General features: G+C 42.2%; 1 protein-coding gene across 6 annotated transcripts in view; it reads right to left on the bottom strand.

Annotated features, from left to right (window-relative positions):
- LOC132110833 (solute carrier family 4 member 11-like) overlaps positions 1-21,172 on the bottom strand; it is a 94,458-nt gene that overhangs the window by 17,711 nt on the left and 55,575 nt on the right. For 4 of the 6 annotated variants that reach the window (XM_059517838.1, XM_059517833.1, XM_059517835.1 and 1 more), the window contains 4 exons: positions 12,984-13,107; positions 5,491-5,700; positions 3,708-3,767; positions 1,619-1,703 (listed from right to left, as the gene is read on the bottom strand). In XM_059517838.1, coding sequence (XP_059373821.1) covers positions 1,619-1,703; positions 3,708-3,767; positions 5,491-5,700; positions 12,984-13,107 — 479 coding nt within the window. The remainder of the gene's footprint in view (positions 1-1,618; positions 1,704-3,707; positions 3,768-5,490; positions 5,701-12,983; positions 13,108-21,172) is intronic. The other 2 variants (XM_059517836.1, XM_059517837.1) reach the window with 1 other exon arrangement.

Here is a 21,172-nt window from a genome sequence, read left to right as displayed (position 1 = left end):
TAGTGGGCTCACTTCCCCTTAGGCACTTCACCGTAGGCACTACAATTCCCACTAGCCTTGTCCCTTCAACACAGTAATTGCACTCCTGCTAATTGCACCAGGTGTCTTCACTTATTAGTCATTAGCCTCCCTACATTTACCCATCTTTTCCTGTTTGTCTTGATGGAGTCCTTACCTTCCGTTTCATGTCATACCCAGTCTTCTCGTCTCCCGAGTTCCTCGCTTTCCGAGTTCCTGTTCCTTCTTTGTTTGTTTGTTTGTTTGGACTGTTTTCTGGTTTTGACCCTGGCTTGTTTTGGGTTACGTTTTGGATTACCCTAAATAAAACATACCTGCACTTGGATCTCTCTCTCCCTGTGTTTCACTGGGTCGCGAATGTCACACATCCAATATAACACACATCCCATTTTTTTCCTCAACTGTTTACTTTCACTTAAGAGATAACTGACAGTTTTTTCGGGCATAATTTCCAAGGTGGATATTTTGACATATTTTGTATGTATTTGTCGGCACAAGAACAAAAATAAGCAAATTCGATGTTCAAGTGTTTTGAGACACCTTTCTCTGTGTGAGCCCTGAACACCAGAACACCGCGAGTACTGAATTGGGCTCTTTCACATCTTTTTGTTTGTTCAAACTGCGATTTGTATTTGTTCGTTCAGGTGCAGGAGGGACTTCGAGGAGAACTTCGCAGAAGAGAGCTTGGTTCAGGGTCGCTGTCCGTGATATGCGGCTCTCTCTCTCGTGCGCACCGAATACAGCGCGCGAGTAACCAGCTACTCTGTTCAGCTTTTCCGCATCTTGTATTTGGATGCTTTGATGTTTAAATCGACAAGTGGTAAGGCTTAAAAACACGTGAAAAAGATAAGCTTTCGTGACGATGTACAGCAGTGGCCCGTCAACTGTCCTGAGCATCTTTTTAGGCTGGCCTCAGCCAGTCGGTTATATAAAATATCAAGGTGAACGTCATCATAGCTTTGAGAATAGATTAACGGCGATATTTTTTTTATCGCCCGATAAGAGTCTCACGTTAACGCAGCATGTTAACGCCGATAACAGCCTACCACTAATTATAACATAAATGTTTTAACTGTTATTACTTTCCTACGATATGTCCTTGCTAAAAAGAAATATTAATTTAATTAAAAACAAATAATACTGAAATGTCATAATTTCTATATAAATATAATTTATATATACAGAATATATAACTGGACTATTTCAATGCAAAACTGAAAACGGTTTATATCTATGAATCATGAACTGATTCATATGTTTTTAACGCAATAAGAGAAAGAGAGAGGAAAGTTTAGGAGAACATATCTTATTATTTCCTCAGACTGCTCATCTGTACCATACAGTATATCTCTGTGAGGAATATAATGTGACATAAATCCCAGAAATACAGCATTTTGTCATTTCCGTCTGTCCCTGGTTCTGCTTATTAGTGGACAAGCTCTTAATAAATCATCTGAACTACTGTCACATGTTTAAATATAGCTGAGGTCATTATTAAGACCACTGGAGGATCATATATCCTTTTAGAAAACTTTAACATCTGCAAAATTTGAACCTTATGTTAAAAACATTTGTATTTGTAAGTTTATGCATGGCACACCATCAGTGAAGTCAGACGGGTAGAGCGGCAGTCGGCGACACAGATCCTCATAGATTCCTCTGCCCACTCTGAAAAAATCTCTACACTACACACATACAGAGAGAGAGAGAGGGAGAGAAAGGATTATTCACACATACTGTATATGTGCATACATCTACATACACAGGTGCATCTCAATAAATTACAATGTCATGGAAAAGTTCATTTATTTCAGTAATTCAACTCAAATTGTGAAACTCGTGTATTAAATAAATTCAATGCACATAGACTGAAGTAATTTAAGTCTTTGGTTCTTTTAATTGTGATGATTTTGGCTCACATTTAACAAAAACCCACCAATTCAGTCAAATAATTGGAAATAAATTCAGTCAATCTCAGCAAATTAGAATACTTCATAAGACCAAAAAAAATGTTTTGTGAATTGTTGGCCTTCTGGAAAGTATGTTCATTTAATGAAAATGTACTCAGTACTTGGTAGGGGCTCATTTTGCTTCAATTACTGCCTCAATTCGGAATGGTATGGAGGTGATCAGTTTGTGGCACTGCTGAGGTGGTATGGAAGCCCAGGTTTCTTTGACAGTGGTCTTCAGCTCATCTGCATTTTTTGGTCTCTTGTTTCTCTTTTTCCTCTTGACAATAGCCCATAGATTCTCTATGGGGTTCGGGTTTGGTGAGTTTGCTGGCCAGTCAAGCACACCAACACCATGGTCATTTAACCAACTTTTGGTGCTTTTGACAGTGTGGGCAAGTGCCAAATTCTGCTGGAAAATGAAACCATCATCTTCAAAAAGTGGGTCAGCAGAAGGAGCATGAAGTGCTCCAAACTTTCTTGGTAAACGGGTGCAGTGACCAGCCTCAGTACATTCCTTGTGAAGTTAAATTCTTGAATTGATTTTGCTTGACAGTGAAAGTGATGTGACATACAGCCAAGTCAGGCGACCCATACTCAGAATTCGTGCTCTGCATTTAACCCATCCAAAGTGCACACACACAGTAGTGAACACACAAACTATAAACACACACCTGGAGCAGTGGGCAACCATTTATGCTGCGGTGCCCGGGGAGCAGTTGGGGGTTCGGTGCCTTGCTAAAGGGCACCTAAGCAGTGGTAATGCCGGCCCGAGATTCGAACCCACAATCCTAGGGTTAGGAGTCAAACTCTCTAACCACTAGATCATGATTTCCAAAGGTTCCAAAGGTTTCCTGAGCCTTCAAAATGGTCTTTCAGTTTGGTTCACTAGGCTACACAATCATGGGGATTGTGTATTAAAACAATCATCAGCAAAGCACAATCCTCATAAGGCTGCGATTCTCTCAGTTGGTTGTGCACATTTTTCTTCCACGCTTTTTCCTTCCAGTCAACTTTCTGTTTACATGCTTGGATACAACACTCTGTGAACAGCCAGCTTCTTTGGCAATGAATGTTTGTGGTTTACCCTCCTTGTGAAGGGTGTCAATGATTGTCTTCTGGACAACTGTCAGATCAGCAGTCTTCCTCATGATTGTGTAGACTAGTGAACCAAACTGAGAGACCATTTTGGAGACTCGGGAAACCTTTGTAGGTGTTTTGAGTTGATTAGCTGATTGGCATGTCACCATATTCTAATTTGTTGAGAAGGGTTTTTGTTAAATGTGAGCCAAAATCATCACAATTAAAAGAACCAAAGACTTAAACTACTATAGTCTGTGTGCATTGAATTTATTTAATACTCGAATTTCACAATTTGAGTTGAATTACTGAAATAAATGAACTTTTCCACAACATTCTAATTTATTGAGATGCACCTGTATATAAAAGTGAAAACATTTAAATACATTTACTGCAATTCTACAGCCAGAAAGGTACAGGATTAAAGTACACGCACACACCAATTAAAAATCATACACACTAAATCCTGATGAATCACAGCAAATACACATACAAAAGCACATAAACACTCACACAACGCTTTACACTGCAAGGGAAGAGATACTGTGTTAAAGCAGACAAACACACACACAATCTCTCTCTCTTACTTAAATCCACACACACAGACACACACACAGACACACACACACACACACAGAAGCTCAGTGTAATCGCACTCACACAAGGCCCCCTGCACAGCAGAGAGAGAGACACAAGATGAGAGAACACAGATTCTGCAGACTAGAGAGAGAGACAGCTCAATGTTAGAACAGCATTAGTACATTAGTAAAAGCATTACAACTTCATCAGCAAAGCACAGTCAAGACACCTGTTACATTACTTAAAATACCCATTAATGTAGCATCAGAAAACATCTGACACAAGTGCATTTTAGAGAATTTAATTATACTGGCTTAAGCATTTCTATAAATAAAAAGCCACCATAAAATGTGTAAATCTTTGTAATTGTGTATTTGTTTGTGCATATACTGTATTTTTTTATAACAAAATTGTTATTGTATTTTTAAATATATCTTATCTTATATCATATATATATATATATATATATATATATATATATATATATATATATATATATATATATATGTATATATATATATATAAATAATAATATACATATAAACAGCATTTATCAATAATAAATATTAAAGGTTTTATATTATATAAATACTACTGTTCTAAAGTTTGGGGTCTGTATGAGTTTATTGTTTTTGAAATAAGATGCTCACCAAAGCTGCTTTTATTTAATAAAAAATACAGTAAAACAGTAATATTGTGAAATATTATTATAAAGAAAATTAACTGTTTTATATTTAAAATATAAATATTGTCTTTGCTGTCACTTTTGATAAATTTATTGCAAGCATTGAAATAATTAATTTCTTCAAAAATAAAAATACATAAAAAACTTTCTGACCCCAAACTTTTGAACAGTATAATTCTAGTACTGTTCATTGGTAATTCATACGTGTGATCAAAATACATCAGTTTTTGAAACTGAATAAATGATGTAAAATATCAATATATTTTATTTTTTGATATCTAATCCATTATCTAATCCATTAACTAATGTTAACCATTTAAATCTTAAAAGAAACAGAAAAGTACTACAGTTTTTTTTCTAAAGCATGTAGTTAAGACCAATTATGCTGAGGTAGGAAACACTGGTGTGTATGTGTGCGTGTGTCTTTGTCCCCAGAGACATCTATAGTGTCTTGTTGAATTAATCAAATTTTAATAGGCTTTACAGGTCAGGATTTGGTGGTGGAGTAATGTGTCCGTCTCACATTAATGACCTAAATTAGCCTCTTTTTGGCAGACAGACAGGTACATTTTCTGTCAGTCAGAGAGAACCTGTCTCAGGATATGTTTTAAAAAAAAGTCATACAGTACTGAGCCGCACTCATTCATCATGACAGTGTGTGTCTGATTCAAAAAGAGAGAGACCTTTCCTGGTCGTTTGCCAGAGATGAATAGCTTTTAGTGTGCAGTGCACACGCGCAAGTGATCATGCACACACACATACACATGTACACGCAAAGTAATAATCCTCTCCACCTGGTTACCATTCCTCAGATGTGTGATGGAGTGAAAAATGCAAAACAACAAAAACACAACTATTTGGGCCTCCGCTGTTGTCTTTACAGAGAAGAAAACAGAGGGCTTTCACAGGCAGCTAATGTCGGCCAGGTTGGTCTAATGCTCACATATGCCAAATCAGACTTTGTGTGTGTGCATCAAACCGGGAATGACAAACAAGATAAATTCTCATTAGCTGCTACATGCTCAGTAGAACTTAATCACTGGAGTGTAAGTCAAACAGCAAAGGGAGAAAGAGAAAGCGACGGACGAGGACTGAAGAGAGAATAGAGGAAAACAATCCAATTAAAGCCATTAAAACTGAACCTTAAGCATCAGCCCACGAGCTGCGATTCACACACACCTTCAGTGGTTTTTGACTGTGTGGGTCTGTCTCTTCGCCTTCCACAGCCGTGGTTTTACACTTGGCAGCGGTCAAGTGGTACCTCTGGATTAGCAGTGCCTCTTTGAACTCCTCTTGGGTTTTACTCTCTAGCAGCTTCTGTCTAAAGGAGATGTCCGAGAACATGCTGGCGAAAGTCCTGCCCAGCTCCATCGCTGTCTTAGTGCTTTTCTGAGAAACGTTAAATACAGAAATCAAACATAATTGGTGATCGTTACTCATTTATGACTGCGATTAAAGGAAATATTCAATGTATTAATCAAGAAATCACTTCATTTTCTGAGCAGAAAATACAGCAGTTGCAGTTATTCTCAACTTATTTCCAGTTATATGCACTTACTCTGCCAATACAAGAGAAGAGAATAAATGCACTTTTTCCCAGTTCTCTGGATTTGTGATTTTTGCTTTATCATCTTATGGATTGACTCCATTTGGTATTTAAGTTACATCACATTTTGTGTTTTAAAACACAAGGCAATGAGAAGACGTGTTTGTGTGTGTGCGCGCATGTGATTTGAGTTTGTGAGAAAAGCACAAGATTACAAAGCAAAAAAAAGTTTGCTGTACTGCCTGGTGAACTGCAGAGGACAGAAAGAGATGAGAGCATGCAAGAACAAAGAGAGAGAGAGAGAGAGAGAGAGAGAGAGAGAGAGAGAGAGAGAGAGAGAGAGAGAGAGAGAGAGAGAGAGAAAGAGAGTGATTAGATGTAAACAGATGTAAACACATACACACAAACACAAAGATTTATGATGTAAACACAGACGCAAAGAGATACACAAAATGGTCTTGGAGGGAGCCAGGGGCCCCAAAGCCTTTACAGGAAGACTGCAGAGGGAACAAGAAATGCAGGAGCAGGACTATAAGACTTGAACATGATAGTATTAGTGTGTCTGAACTTGCCATGAATAAGATTTTTTTATCTAAATTGTTTCTCATAAATAGCAAACTGTTTAAACAGAGAGCAATTCGTTTTCTTCCAGATTTTTAGATAAATACCCTAGTATCTTCATGATTCCTTCAGAGTAAACATTTTTTCCTTTGACTTTTGTCACGATCCCCAAACAAGAACAGAGGAAAAGTAGATCCAAGAGCAGTAAGTTTAATAAGGGAAAACCATACATCAATATCCAGTCCAGGCAGGGGTCAAAACCAAAGTATCCATCAAACATAAACTGGCAAGACAAACAGGCAAGAACAGACTCAGGAGTGGCGTGATAAATACAAGGACTCCGTAACACATACTAAAACAGACAGGGTATATATTCACAGGGAAATGACAATGCTAATGAGGAATTGACTGAGTGCAATGATTAGTGACAAGGGACAGCTGAGTGCAATGAAGAAACAAGGATTGTGGGGAATGTAGTTCAGAAAGTGACAGACACCGTGGGGAAGGAGGACATCTAGTGGTTACCCAGGGAACACAAAATAGACACTGTGACATAACCCCCCCTCTACGGAGCGGCTACCAGATGCTCCAAGACGTGACCGACAAAACAAGAGTCCAGGCGGGAGGTGGACTGGTGGAGGATAAGGGGGAGGGATGGAGGGCCAGGTCCATAGAAGGGAACAGGGACAGAAAGTGGAAAACAACAACACAACAAGGAGACCAGGAGGGAGGTGGACTGGTGGAGGCTCAGGGGGAGGGATGGAGGGCCAGGTTCATAGAGGGGAACAGAGACAGGAAGTGAAAAAAAAATAAAATAAAAACAACAACACAAGGAGACCAGGGTGGGTCAGAGAGTTCCGGGGCCCAGGGCAGTACAGACAGGGCAGGAAGCCAGGGTGGAGCAAGTTGAACTGGGGACCACCGGGACAGCGCAGGTGGAACCGGAGCCCACCACAGCCGTGCGGACGACACAGAAGCCCACCATGGCTGCGTAGAGGACCACCACAACCATGCGGTCGAGACAGCAGCCCACCCGGGCGGCGCAGCGGACCACCCCAGCAGTGCGGTCGAGACAGAAGCCCACCAGGGTGGCGCAGAAGACCACCACAACCGTGCGGTCGAGACAGAAGCCCACCAGGGTGGCGCAGAAGACCACCACATCCGTGCGGTCGAGACAGAAGCCCACTAGGGCGGCGCAGAAGAACACCACCTCCGTGCGGTCGAGACAGAAGCCCACCAGGGCGACGCAGAAGACCACCACAACAGTGCGGTCGAGACAGAAGCCCACCAGGGTGGCGCAGAAGACCACCACAAACGTGCGGTCGAGACAGAAGCCCACCAGGGCGGCGCAGAAGACCACCACATCCGTGCGGTCGAGACAGAAGCCCACCAGGGCGGCGCAGAAGACCACCACCTCCGTGCGGTCGAGACAGAAGCCCACCAGGGCGGCGCAGAAGACCACCACAGCGGTGCGGTCGAGACAGAAGCCCACCAGGGCGGCGCAGAAGACTACCACAGCCATGCTGTTGAGACAGGAGCCCACCAGGCGGCACCGAGGACCACCACAGTGGGATTGATGATACATGAGAGCAAGTCTGGATAGGCAAGTCTGAAACAGAGAACATGAACAAGTTAAGGGTGGCCTCCGTGGCCACGACAGGATCAGTCGAGCGCTCAGAGAGTTCGGCTGAGACGTGGAGAGGCTCTGGTAGTTCAGCAGAGACGTGGAGAAGCTCTGGTAGTTCTGCAGAGTTTAGACTGGATTCAGGAAGATCAATGGTGACTTGACTCTGCTCATGAGGATCATTGGTGACCTGACTCTGCTCATGAAGATCATTGGTGACTTGCATTTGCTCATGAAGATCATTGGTGACTTGCCTTTGCCCATGAAGATAGTCGGTGACTTGACCTTGCCCATGAAGAACACTGGTGACTTGACTTTGCCCATGAAGATCATTGGTGACTCGACTTTGCCCATGAAGATCATTGGTGGCTTGACTTTGTCCATGAAGATCAATGGTGACTTGCTTTTGCACATGAAGATCAATGGTGAATTGAATTTGCCCATGAAGAACACCGGTGACTTGACTCTGTCCTTGAAGATCACCAGTGACTTGACTTGACTCCTGAGGTCTAACTGTGGTAGTGCTTAACTCATGAGTGTCAACGGTGACTTGACCTGACTCTGGAGTGTCAACGGGAACCTGACTCGACTCTGGAGGGTCAACGGGAACCTGACTCAACTCTGGAGGGTCATCGGGAACCTGACTCGACTCTGGAGGGTCATCGGGAACCTGACTCGACTCTGGAGGGTCAACGGGAAACTGACTTGACTCTGGAGGGTCAACGGGAAACTGACTCGACTCTGGAGGGTCAACAGTAACCTGACTCGACACTGGAGGTACAACAGGAACCTGACTCGACTCTGGAGGGTCAACGGGAACCTGACTCGACTCTGGAGGGTCCATGGGAACCTGACTCGACTCTGGAGGGTCCACGGGAACCTGACTCGACTCTGGAGGGTCAACTGTGGCTGTCATACCGTGTAGAGGCGCTGGATAAGCGGTCATCTTGTGCCATGACTCTAGACCGGCGGCCATCCTGGGCAGTGGCGCTGGATAGGCGGCCATCTTGGGCAGTGGCGCTGGCCCGGCGGCCATCTTGGGCAGTGGCGCTGGCTCGGCAGACGTGCGCCTCCTCTCCCCTCTCCGTCCGCAATGGCGAGACGGCGGCTCCGATCCGTCCCTCACGAGCCCAGAGTCGAAGGGGGGCCATGGTGGAAAGCGATGCCGGACCTCCTCTCAACCTCTCACTCCTCTGCGACCTCCCCGGGTCCCACGAAAAACGACCAGGCAGGTTCCCTCAAAACAACTCCTTCTTTCCCGCTCGGTGGCTGGGGAAGAAACATTGTAAAACATACCGCTGGATCTTAGCATGACGGAGTCCTTCTGTCACGATCCCCACACAAGAACAGAGGACAAGTAGAACCAAGAGCAGTAAGTTTAATAAGGGAAAACCGTACATCAAATCTTCCATTTATGTCTAAAATTTTAGAAAAAGTTGTGTCTGCTCAACTGAGCACCTTCCTGCATAAAAATGATCTGTATGAAGAATTTCAGTCAGGTTTTAGGTCCCACCATAGCACAGAAACTGCACTTGTTAAAATTACAAATGACCTGCTTCTTGCGTCAGATCAAGGCTGCATCTCATTTCTAGTCTTACTTGATCTTATTGCCGCGTTCGACACCATAGATCATGACATACTCATAGATCGATTACAAAACTATACAGGTATTCAAGGGCAGGCTCTAAGATGGTTTAGATCCTACCTGTCCGATCGCTACCATTTTGTTTACTTAAATGGGGTGTCATCTCATTTATCATCAGTAAAATATGGAGTGCCACAAGGATCCGTCCTAGGTCCCCTTCTATTTTCAATATACATGTTGCCCCTTGGTAATATTATTAGAAAATACGGAATTAGCTTCCACTGTTATGCTGATGATACTCAGCTATATATCTCAACGAGACCAGATGAAACTACCCAATTATCTAAGCTAACAGAGTGTGTTAAAAATGTAAAAGATTGGATGACAAATAATTTTCTCCAATTAAATTCGGATAAGACAGAGATATTAATTATTGGACCAAAAAACACCACACAGAATCTTGTAGATTACAATCTCGACTAGACGGATGTACTGTTACTTCCTCTACAGTCAGAAATCTGGGTGTTATATTGGACAGCAATTTGTCTTTTGAAAATCATATTTCCAATGTTACAAAAACTGCATTCTTCTATCTTAGAAACATTGCCAAGCTACGAAACATGTTATCTGTTTCTGATGCAGAAAAGCTAGTTCATGCTTTCATGACCTCTAGACTGGACTATTGTAATGCACTTCTAGGTGGTTGTCCTGCTTCGTCAATAAACAAGCTACAGGTAGTCCAAAATGCAGCAGCTAGAGTCCTTACCAGGTCAAGAAAATATGATCATATTACCCCAATTTTACAGTCTCTGCACTGGCTACCTATTAAGTTCCGTATCAGTTACAAATTATCATTACTTACCTATAAGGCCCTAAATGGTTTAGCTCCTGCGTACCTAACTAGCCTTCTACCACGCTACAACCCATCACGCACCCTAAGGTCACAAAACGCTGGACTTTTGGTAGTGCCTAGGATAGCAAAGTCCACTAAAGGAGGTAGAGCTTTTTCACATTTGGCTCCCAAACTCTGGAATAGCCTTCCTGATAATGTTCGGGGTTCAGACACACTCTCTCTGTTTAAATCTAGATTAAAAACGCATCTCTTTCGCCAAGCATTCGAATAATGTATCTCTTAAATTGTGAGTGTAGTTGCATCTGCATTTTTATTCTTTAGCTTGGGTTAAATTAATTTTACTTTGTTGGATCAGCAGCTATGCTAATGATGTCTCTATTTTGTTTCTATGTTTTGCCACGGGATTTACATCCCGTGGTAACTAGGATTTACACAAGCTCCAGTCTGGATCCAGAACACCTGAGAAGAGATGATGCTGACCCTCAGAGGACCCCAGATGATCCTAACCTTGAATCAACAAACAGAACTAACAATTATTGCTACATGTGTGACTGCATCATATAATTACTATTAATTAATAATATTGATAGTTCATCATCTAGCTGACTACGTCTTGTATTATTATTATTATTTTTATTTTTCTAAAATCCTGTCAAACGTGCACAAACTACTAGCTACTACTAAATATTGTAGAAACATAATTTTCTGTAAAGTTGCTTTGTAACGATTTGTATTGTAAAAAGCGCTATACAAATAAACTTGAATTGAATTGAATTGAAAAAACCGTACATCAATATCCAGTCCAGACAGGGGTCAAAACCAAAGTATCCATCAACCATAAACTGGCAAGACAGACGAGCAAGAACAGACTCAGGAGTGGCGTGATAAATACAAGGACTCCGTAACACATTCTAAAACAGACAGGGTATATATACACAGGGAAATGACAATGCTAATGAGGAATTGACTGAGTGCAATGATTAGTGACCAGCAGTGTTGTGCCTGAACGCGTTCATTGAATTATAGTTCATGAACTCGTTCATATTTTGGGCGAACGTGAACTGAACGTGCTGTATTAATGCCTGATGAACGTTACTGTGAGCTCGTTCATTCTGGTGTCTGTGAACGGCACGCTCTCTCAGGTTAACTTCGTTCAATAGGGTGCCAGATTTCTATAGAGCCTTCCAGGCGAAAATCCGGCTAAAACACACCGTAAACGGGTCTTAATATGTAGCGGAAAAACACCCAATCTGGCAACACCAGCCACCAGTGTCTTTTTTTTATTTTTATTTTTTTATTATTAAATACCAGCCACCAGTGTCGCACCGCCGTTCGCCGCATGTGTGACGCGTCATCAAAAAAAAAAAAACAGCAAACGACAGCAGCATGTAGCAAGAAGGAGTATATGATCATTTAAAAGAATTTTATGATGTTTATGGCAAGGTCGGTGAGAATGGGAGACAAAGCATTAAAGCAACAATGGGGAAATGCTGTCCCCTCAATGCTAATGTAAACCCTGGTTGGATAAGGATTCAAAATTGGATATGAAGATGAAATCTGATGCATAGCTTCATTGTTAAAACTGATAAAATAATTGCTGTCTGTGATTATATATGGGCTGTGGCAATAATTTTGAAAAATAATAGCTCGCAGCAACGTATGGAAAAAAAGAACTATGAACTAGTTCATTTTTGGAACTGTGAACTTTAGTTCAAAATTTTGTAGTTTGAACTATGAACTGATCTAGTTCATTTTAAAATTTGTGAATTGAACTTTGAACTAGTTCATGTAGAAAGTGAACTTTCCCATCACTGGTGACCAGGGACAGCTGAGTGCAATGAAGAAACAAGGATCGTGGGGAATGTAGTTCAGAAAGTGACAGACACCGTGGGGAAGGAGGACATCTAGTGGTTACCCAGGGAACACAAACCAGACACTGTGACAACTTTTTGATGCCAAAGACCGCCAAACATGATTATCATTTTCCTGAAATATGAAGGCAGTTATATATTTTAATGTATAAATACCCATTGAAACTATGTGGAAAAAAGTGTAATATTATCAGCTTTGTAGTAATAACAGTATATTGTTAATATTTAAATGCCACTAATCTTAAACCAAACCCTAATCCAAAACCTATTTTAAGTTCATGTTTTTAATTAATATTACTTAATAACTAAATGTATATTTACACACCAACAATAATTCAATGTAATATTTTAAAGTTATAAAATATTTTTTTTTGTGGGTCCCCATAAGGAAACAAGATTATAAATTATAAAGAAAACCTAAAATAGCAGAAAGGTTTGTGTGAGGAGCAGGTTTGTATGTAGGGTAGGGTTAGGGGAAAGAAATAGAAAATACAGATCACACATTATAGAAAATATTATGCCTATGGAATGTCCCCATAAAACATGGAAACCCAATGTGTGTGTGTGTGTGTGTGTGTGTGTGTGTGTGTGTGTGTGTGCGCGTATGAGAAAGAGTCTTGTGATTATATTACCATCTTTGAAGGTGCCAGAATGAGGATAACATAGCGGACTTCTGCACAGTTTTCCCCCCAGTTCTGTGGACGATCCAGGCGTGAGATACACACGTGCCGCCTCTGTAGGTTCTTCACATTACAGCTGTCACAAAGAGTTCATAAATCATCATAAATCCTCTTTACGATTTAAACAGTGCTTTAATGTACCTGGCATAGTATCAGATTAATTCAATACATAACAGGAGTTCAGCAAACACATTAAGTAATCCATCGGTTGAGGTCTAATTGGATTACAGAAAGCTCTTGAACAGGGGGTCACAGTAATATTAGGTTGTGGGCCGGTTGGCAAAAAGGCACTTCCTGTTCTTTTTCAGGCTTCTAAAGTTATAAAATAAAATAAAGTGTGTACCTATTGTCTCAGGCCTGTTGCCACTTATTATGGGGTTAATATCAACACAATTAACTATATTAAAACAAAAAAGATAAAAGCACTCAATGCACTTGACTTTGTAAATTTATGTAGAGTAATTTTGCATTAATAAATCAAGTCAAATATAACCATAAAGGTTGGCCAAAGGAACAAAACTAAACAGTAAACTGCTGCATGTCTAATTTACTTAAAATACCATTACATACCATTAATAACAGGCCCTATATTCAGACCCTGCCATCAAGGGCACTGAATCTGCCTCACTGGTCCAGCTAATACTCATAACCATAAAACTCAGGCAATATATTAAGGTCACAAGACATTTTAGAAAAGGAAAATGCCATGGGATAGTCTGATCTTAACCATGCTAAAGCTGCTGTGTTATTCTGTAAGCACTTACAGCACATTTAGGTCCTCGGTTTTATTTACTATAAATGTAAGGACATAGAGCTGCTGTGGGTCATCCAGCATTTCCATGTGTTTCCCTTTTTTTGCCCATAAAACTATCCGTACATAATTCAAAGAAACACAAATCTTCTGCTCACTAAGCTAGTGTATGCCATTGGCTGAAACTTGAAACCTTTTAATAAAAAAAAATTCTGACCTCAAAAGAGGGTTTAAGGGTCTTCAATGACTTTTGATATATGTGTGATGAGAGGGGCAGGGCCAAGAACCATGGGAACGGAGTGAGGCCGGTGGAGTTTATAGCCGTGTTTCCACTGTTGAGCTTAAAACGGGCATGCTAGTGCGTGCCAGGGCCAATCACGTTTCCACTGTCACTTCCAGGGCATGAATGTGCCTCAACGGGGCTTCCTCGGGGCCAACGGCCAGGGTTTTTTGGCCCAACGAAAACCTTGGGCCAAAGTGGGCCAGTTGGGGCTAGAAGAGGGGTTATGAACAAAGGCGGAGTTTCTCCACGTCTGGAGAGCGTCAGCCGCGGAGCATTTCAGAAAGATAACAGCTTTAACACCAGTAGTATTAAAGCCTTTTTAAAATAAGTTGATATCAAAACTCACTCTCAGTCAGCAGCGGGTGTTTGAACCATACAAGGCAGAGATATTTAAAAGCGATGTAAAAGACTATGCACGATAAACATTAACATTACCATAGTAAACATGGTAAATGCAACCACTTGGAGAAATCAGACATCAGCTTCTTATTCTCTATAACAATTTTTTTTTTTTTTTTAGTAACATATTTTATCTGTCATAAGTCTCGTCTCAAGAGTTTAGCTCCATGTAGAATATGTCATCAAAATAAAATAATGATTTTTGTACGGGTGCTGTTATAAAAATAGAGAGTCGGCGCTGCGGATCATAACAACATTGAAAGTTTCATGTTCTGAGTTAAGTTTCGTAATGCCGGTCTCCGAGTCTGACCTCGACTGCCCGTTCAACTTCAACCAGCCCACACAACTCTGCATCGTCAGCCAACGCCCAACCATGGGCTTCCCAAGACGTCACTTCAGCAACTACTGAACTTCCAGCCAATCAGCAACATCGGGAAACCAATGACAACAAAGGGGACTCCCTTTACACAGGAGATGCAACTAACTTTACCTCCAGACTCTGACCTTTACTGGTGTATCTAATATAATTTTAACCTCATTGAGGAACTCAATGCGAGGGCTAATTAGGTGATTGATGGTTGTTCATGTCTATGCAATTTAACGTATTGCTGTAAACTTGGGATTCCACATTTCCATTCTCTTAAACTCATCTTTCCCTAACTTTCGATCTTCCTGCAACTTGTATGAATGTGTGAGTGCGTGCATTTATTTGTTAGATTAGTTTATATGTCTTAGATTTATCTAATAAAGCCTTATTCATATTGACAAGAGAAGTATCTTGTGTTTTGTGCTTACAAGTTAATGTCTTAAACGGCCGATCTTGTTACTGGGCTAATTGATAGTGTTTTCACTATACTTTGGATATTAATATCCAGCGCAGATTTGATGTTAAACGGCTCGTTCAGTGAATCGCAGGGCGTCTCAGTGATCAGCCGTGAAACAGTGATTCTGTTCAAATTCCCTTTAAAATCTTAAATGATTCCCTTTGACCTAAATTGACCTGTTTCCCTTACATGGATTATAATCATACATGAGCAGAAATATTTATGACATTACCACAGTAAACATAGTAAATAGGCTATGACGGCTTGAAGAAATCAGACGTCAGCTTCTTTTTCTCTATCACAATCGTGTATTCATTTAGTAACTTATATTATCTGTTATAAGTCTCGTTTCGAGAGTTTAGCTCCACGTTGCCATAAAATATAATAATGTTTTTTTTTTGTTCGGGAGCTTTTATAAAAATAGAGAGATTATCATTCATTCTAAATGTGACGTATAGGCTACTGTGGCTACAAATAAACAGAAACGTACTCAACTGAATAAGCAGGCTATTTTTATAAGCGTTTAAAATAAATAAATAAAATACAAATAAATTTATTTCTGTGTGATTTAATTTTGAGTCCTGATAAATTAATTCATTATGATCAATATATCACTTATTCTATAGTAAAACATCAATGCTTTTGAATTTGAATATTTAACAAAGCATGCAAACAAATGGCAGCTTTTATCATGTTAGTTTTGAGATCGCGCTAGTTCCAGTGACTTATTTCTTAGTTTTCTGATAACTTCTCTTTGTTGGTGAAATGATGGGGTTGCGTGACTTTGTTCCTGAGAGGCGTGTAAATCTAAGTGAGGCGCAGTGGAGCCACTGGCCCGATGGTGTGCCGCGGAGGAGCTCCAGAACGAAGGAAGAGAGAGGACCAATGTTTAAATGTTTGCCGGTTCCCACCTCCTTCTTTCCTGTACTACAAACTATTGTTACATTGGTGCCGAAACCCAGGAGGAAGGAGGGACACACTGCCGAAGATCCCTCGCTGCTGTGGTGAATCCGCGGTGCCATCAAGCAAGGCTGGAGTTGCCGGGGGGACAGACGAACTCGCTACCGGCCGCCTGGGATGTGGAGGGACGGCTGCAGTCCTTGAGGGAGTGGAGGAGTTGCCACCATTCGCCTGAAGCCTGCTGCCATTTGCCATGATGGGGAGCAGCAGGGAACGGGGGACTCCTGCTGGCTGCCCGAATCCGGAGGAGCCGTCACCGCCCACCGGGCAGCGGAGGAGTGTCGTGCCATCCACAAAGGGCCATCCAGTGCTTCCGCCAAGCACAGCGGAAGAGTTTACTCAGCTGGTAGGTGGCCGAGCAGCAGTGTGTCTGGGAACCGGAACAAGATTTTTGTTTCTCTTTTTTTTCTGCTCTCCCCTCTCTCATCTCAGGCTCTCCTCATCCTTCTGTCTCCTTTTCTCTCGCCTCGTCTGTCTCGAGGGGAGGGGTTGGGGTAGAGAACAGTCTCATCGGTAACCCCGGTCTGTGAAGAGCCGTGGGAATGGAGCGAGGCCGGAGGAGTTAATGAGAATGAGCATCACCTGTACCACTCACCGGTCTCGAGTCCCGCGGAGGACATCCTGAAGGATAAAAGGAGGAGTAATGACAGTGAAGGACGAGAGAGGATAAGGCCTGGGTTTTATTTTGTGTTTTGGTTTTGTTTATGCAAGCGCTGTTTTGTGTTTATTTTGTTATTAAAGTTTTATTTGAATGTTCAGCAGTTTCCGCCTCCTTCTTCCTGTACTACGAACGTTGTTACAATGTGATGTCTAAATTTTTTGATCTCATGTGAAAACATCTAATAATCTAATAGTAATTCATGTTAAACAAAGTTTACAGCTCATAATTAACAGTCAACAATTCTAACATTTTAAAAGTAAATCTGGAATTTGAATGGTGGAGGGGTGATAGAAGAACTGGAAAATGCCTATGTATCAGGTTCGGACTGGCCATCGGGAGCACCAGAAGAATTCGGTGGCCAGGCAGCTGATTTGGCCCACTGCCCTGTTTTTTTTTTTTTGTTATTATTATTATTAAGAATATTTTATAAATATGCCTTGTGAATGTACCAAAGTGACAATTTCAGATTTTTTCATTCGATAATATATTGATAGGCCTAATAAATCATAAATCGGTTAGCCTAGACTGTCAGCACTGAACTATACGTCATATAGCGCTTCCGTCAAATGAAAGTGAAAAGTGAAAGTGAAAGTGACATTCAGCCAAGTATGGTGACTAGGGGTGTAACGGTTCACAAAATTCACGGTTCGGTTCGATACGATACACTGGTGTCACGGTTCGGTTCGGTACGGTTCGGTACGTTTTAGATACAGCAAAAAGAAAAAATTGGCAGATAAATTGCCTTGATTTTTAAAAAATGTTTTATTTATTAAAACTAACAAAGTATGTTTTTTTTTTTTGTTTTTTTTTACATTGAACAATGATGGAGCTATTCTTTACCCATCTTCTATGGTGTTTTCTTATCAGCATACTGTATAAATCAAAAACAGCTCCTTATAAAAAAAATGAAAATGTTATATTATTGTAGTAGTTATGAACAAATACAAAGATGTAACTTTTTATATGGAACTCTATAGCTCTTTATATTGAGTGTGTTTTTACTCAATTGGTTCTCTATAGGGCTTATGTCTTTTGGAACAAAGCAGGAATTACGGTCTGTCTGAAATGGGCTCGTGAAGGAATATTGTAACGGGGCTCAATTACATTAAGCATGTTCTTAAAACCTACGTTTTCCACTACAGAGTAAGGCGCTCGCTCACTCAGTTCGCGCTGAAGGCTCGTTGCAAAATGGCTAATGCGTTTAACAGACCAGAAATAGAAGATCCTCCAATAACCAACAGGTCTGGTGTTTGGGTGCACTTTGGATTCCCTGTAAGCTATAATGGTGATGATAGAATGAATGGTAAATAGTAAGGTCTCATATCCGCGGCTATAACGTGAATGTAGCCTACCAATCGCCGTGGTGATGTCTTTTGCCCTGTTTGAATCCGTTGGAAATGTCTAAATACTGCGGGGATAGTTTGTTGCGTGTATTTTTCGCCTTTTTTTCATCTTTTCCCAGATACTGACACACTAAGGTGATGTCGGCGTAAATGAGTTGACATGTTTCAAGTTATCCCCGCTGGTGTTTTTTTTTTTTTTTGTATTCCCGCTGGTGTACCCTAGATGTGACATATCGTTGTTGTTTTTATCCACCACTCTCTTGCCATCACCATTATAGCTTACAGGGAATCCAAAGTGCACCAAACACCAGACCTGTTGGTTATTGGAGGATCTTCTATTTCTGGTCTGTTAAACGCATTGGCCATTTTGCAACGAGCCTTCAGCGCGTACTGAGTGAGCGAGCGCCTGACTGAGTAGCCTAACATAAACATATAAGTTGGTGTTTTTTTCTTCTTCGGGGGTGTCAGTGGCGTTGCCTGTTACGTTGTTTGGGTTATTGGGCTACCTTGTTGAACGCATATCATTATATTTCACAATTTTTTTTTCTTTTCCAAATATAATTAATTAGTCCAACGAACCGTTCGGTCCCTAATGCGTACCGCGTACCGAACCGAAAGCCTCATACCGAACAGTTCAATACGAATACGCGTATCGTTACACCCCTAATGGTGACCCATACTCAGAATTCATGCTCTGCATTTAACCCATCCGAAGTGCACACACACAGAGCAGTGAACACACACACACACACACTGTGAACACACACCCGGAGCAGTGGGCAGCCATTTATGCTGCGGCGCCCGGGGAGCAGTTTGGGGTTCGGTGCCTTGCACATGGGCACCTAAGTCGTGGTATTGAAGGTGGAGAGAGAACTGTACGTGCACTCCCCCCACCTACAATTCCTGCCAGCCCGAGACTCAAACTCACAACCTTTCGATTGCAAGTCCAACTCTCTAACCATTAGGCCACGACTTCTCCATGGTTCCAAACAGAACCGATGCGCGGGACTCGATGAAAGAGTGGAGTCAGCCAGAAGAAGCAGTGAAATTTAACAAAATTACTGACTCAGGGCTTTAAGTGCAGGTCAGATTCATATGTAAATAAACCATCAAGGGGGTCTGAGGTCTCGCCCTCTATGCAGACTGGTGCATCAGATCCTCTTTTGGTCCAAGGGGAAATTGTTGTCTCTCAGAGCAATATACATCCCAGGGAATCAGAATCAGGGAGCAGACATCCTGTCGAGGCAGGGGCTGAGTCCCGGGGAATGGAGACTCCATCCCAATGTGGTGGAGTCAATATATCAGAGGTTTGACCCAGTGGAAGTTGAACTATTCGCGTCTCGAGAGACGACTCACTGTCCACTGTGGTTCTCCCTCACACATCCAGCCCCACTGGGGTTGGATGCCATGGTACAGACGTGGCCGAGGCTGCGTCTGTATGCTTTTCCCCTGATCACTCTGCTCCCGGGAGTTCTAGAGAGGGTTCGTCGCAACGGCATCAGTCTATTATTGGTAGCCTCATTGTGGCCGGCCTCGAGTATGGTTCTCAGACATAATATTACTCCTGGACGGCACTCCATGGGAACTTCCCATCAGGAGGGACCTGCTGACACAGGCAGAGGGCTCAATACTTCACCCTTGGCCCGAACTATGGAAACTGTTGGTCTGGCCCCTGAGAGGGCACAGTACCGAGAGGCTGGCCTCAGCATGGGGTGGTGGAGACCATACTCAGCTCTAGAGCTCCCTCCACGAGGAAATTGTACGGCCCAAAATGGAATGTTTTCACCATTTGGTGCAGAGAGCATGAGGTGGACCCAACTGCCCAGTGGCTTCAGTGCTGGAGTTATTCACACCTCCTGCAACCCCCATCTCCCCTCTCCAGAACTTCAAATCAATGAAGATAACGTGTGACATGTCTTCAGAAATAACAAGAGAAGAAAGGCACCAGGCCTAGATGGTATTACACCAGCATGTCTGAAATCTTGTGCTGACCAGCTGGCCCCCATCTTCACAAAGATCTTCAACAGATCACTGGAGCTGTGCGAAGTCCCTTCATGCTTCAAATGCTCCACCATCATCCCCATCCCAAAGAAACCCAAAATTACAGGACTAAATAACTACAGACCTGTGGCTCTAACATCTGTGGTCATGTGGATGACCAGTCAACATGGGACTACATTATGTCCTGCAACATCAAGACAGACCAGGGACCTATGTGACGATCCTGTTTGTGGACTTCAGCTCGGCTTTTAACACTATCATCCCAAACCTCCTCCTGCTCACACTAACTCAGCTCTCCGTGCCCACCTCCGTCTGTCAGTGAATGACCAGCTTTCTGACAGATAGCCAGCAGCTAGTGAGGCTTGGAAAAAACTCTTTTCCAGCACCTGTACAATCAGCACTGGCCCCCCACAGGGTTGCGTCCTCTCCCCACTTCTCTTCTCCCTCTACACCAATGACTGCACATCCAAAGACCCCTCTGTCAAGCTCCTGAAGTTTGCAGACGACACCACACTCATCGGCCTCATTTACGGATGGTGACGAGTCTGCTTACAGACAGGTGGTTAAAGAGCTGGCTGTCTGGTGCAGTCTTAACAACCTGGAGTTCAACATGCTCAAAACTGTGGAGATGATAGTGGACTTCAGGACAACCCCCCCCCCCCCACACACTCACCATCACAGACAGAACTGTGACTGCAGTGGAGTCATTCAGGTTCCTGGGCACCACCATCTTCCAGGACCTGAAGTGGGACAATCACATAGACTCATTTCACATTTCACTCCATTGTGAAAAAGACCCAGCAGAGGTTGCACTTCCTACGCTACCTGCCACAGGAGCTGCTAAAAACAGTTCTAATCCGCCATCATTGAATATGTCCTCTGTACTTCTATAACTGTCTTGTTCAGCTCAGCTACCAAA

Source organism: Carassius carassius, chromosome 30 (assembly GCF_963082965.1).
Source record: "Carassius carassius chromosome 30, fCarCar2.1, whole genome shotgun sequence".
In the NCBI taxonomy this organism is placed as follows: Eukaryota; Metazoa; Chordata; class Actinopteri; order Cypriniformes; family Cyprinidae; genus Carassius; species Carassius carassius.
Note: the sequence above shows the minus strand (reverse complement) of the source record. Positions and strands in the feature narration are given on the sequence as shown.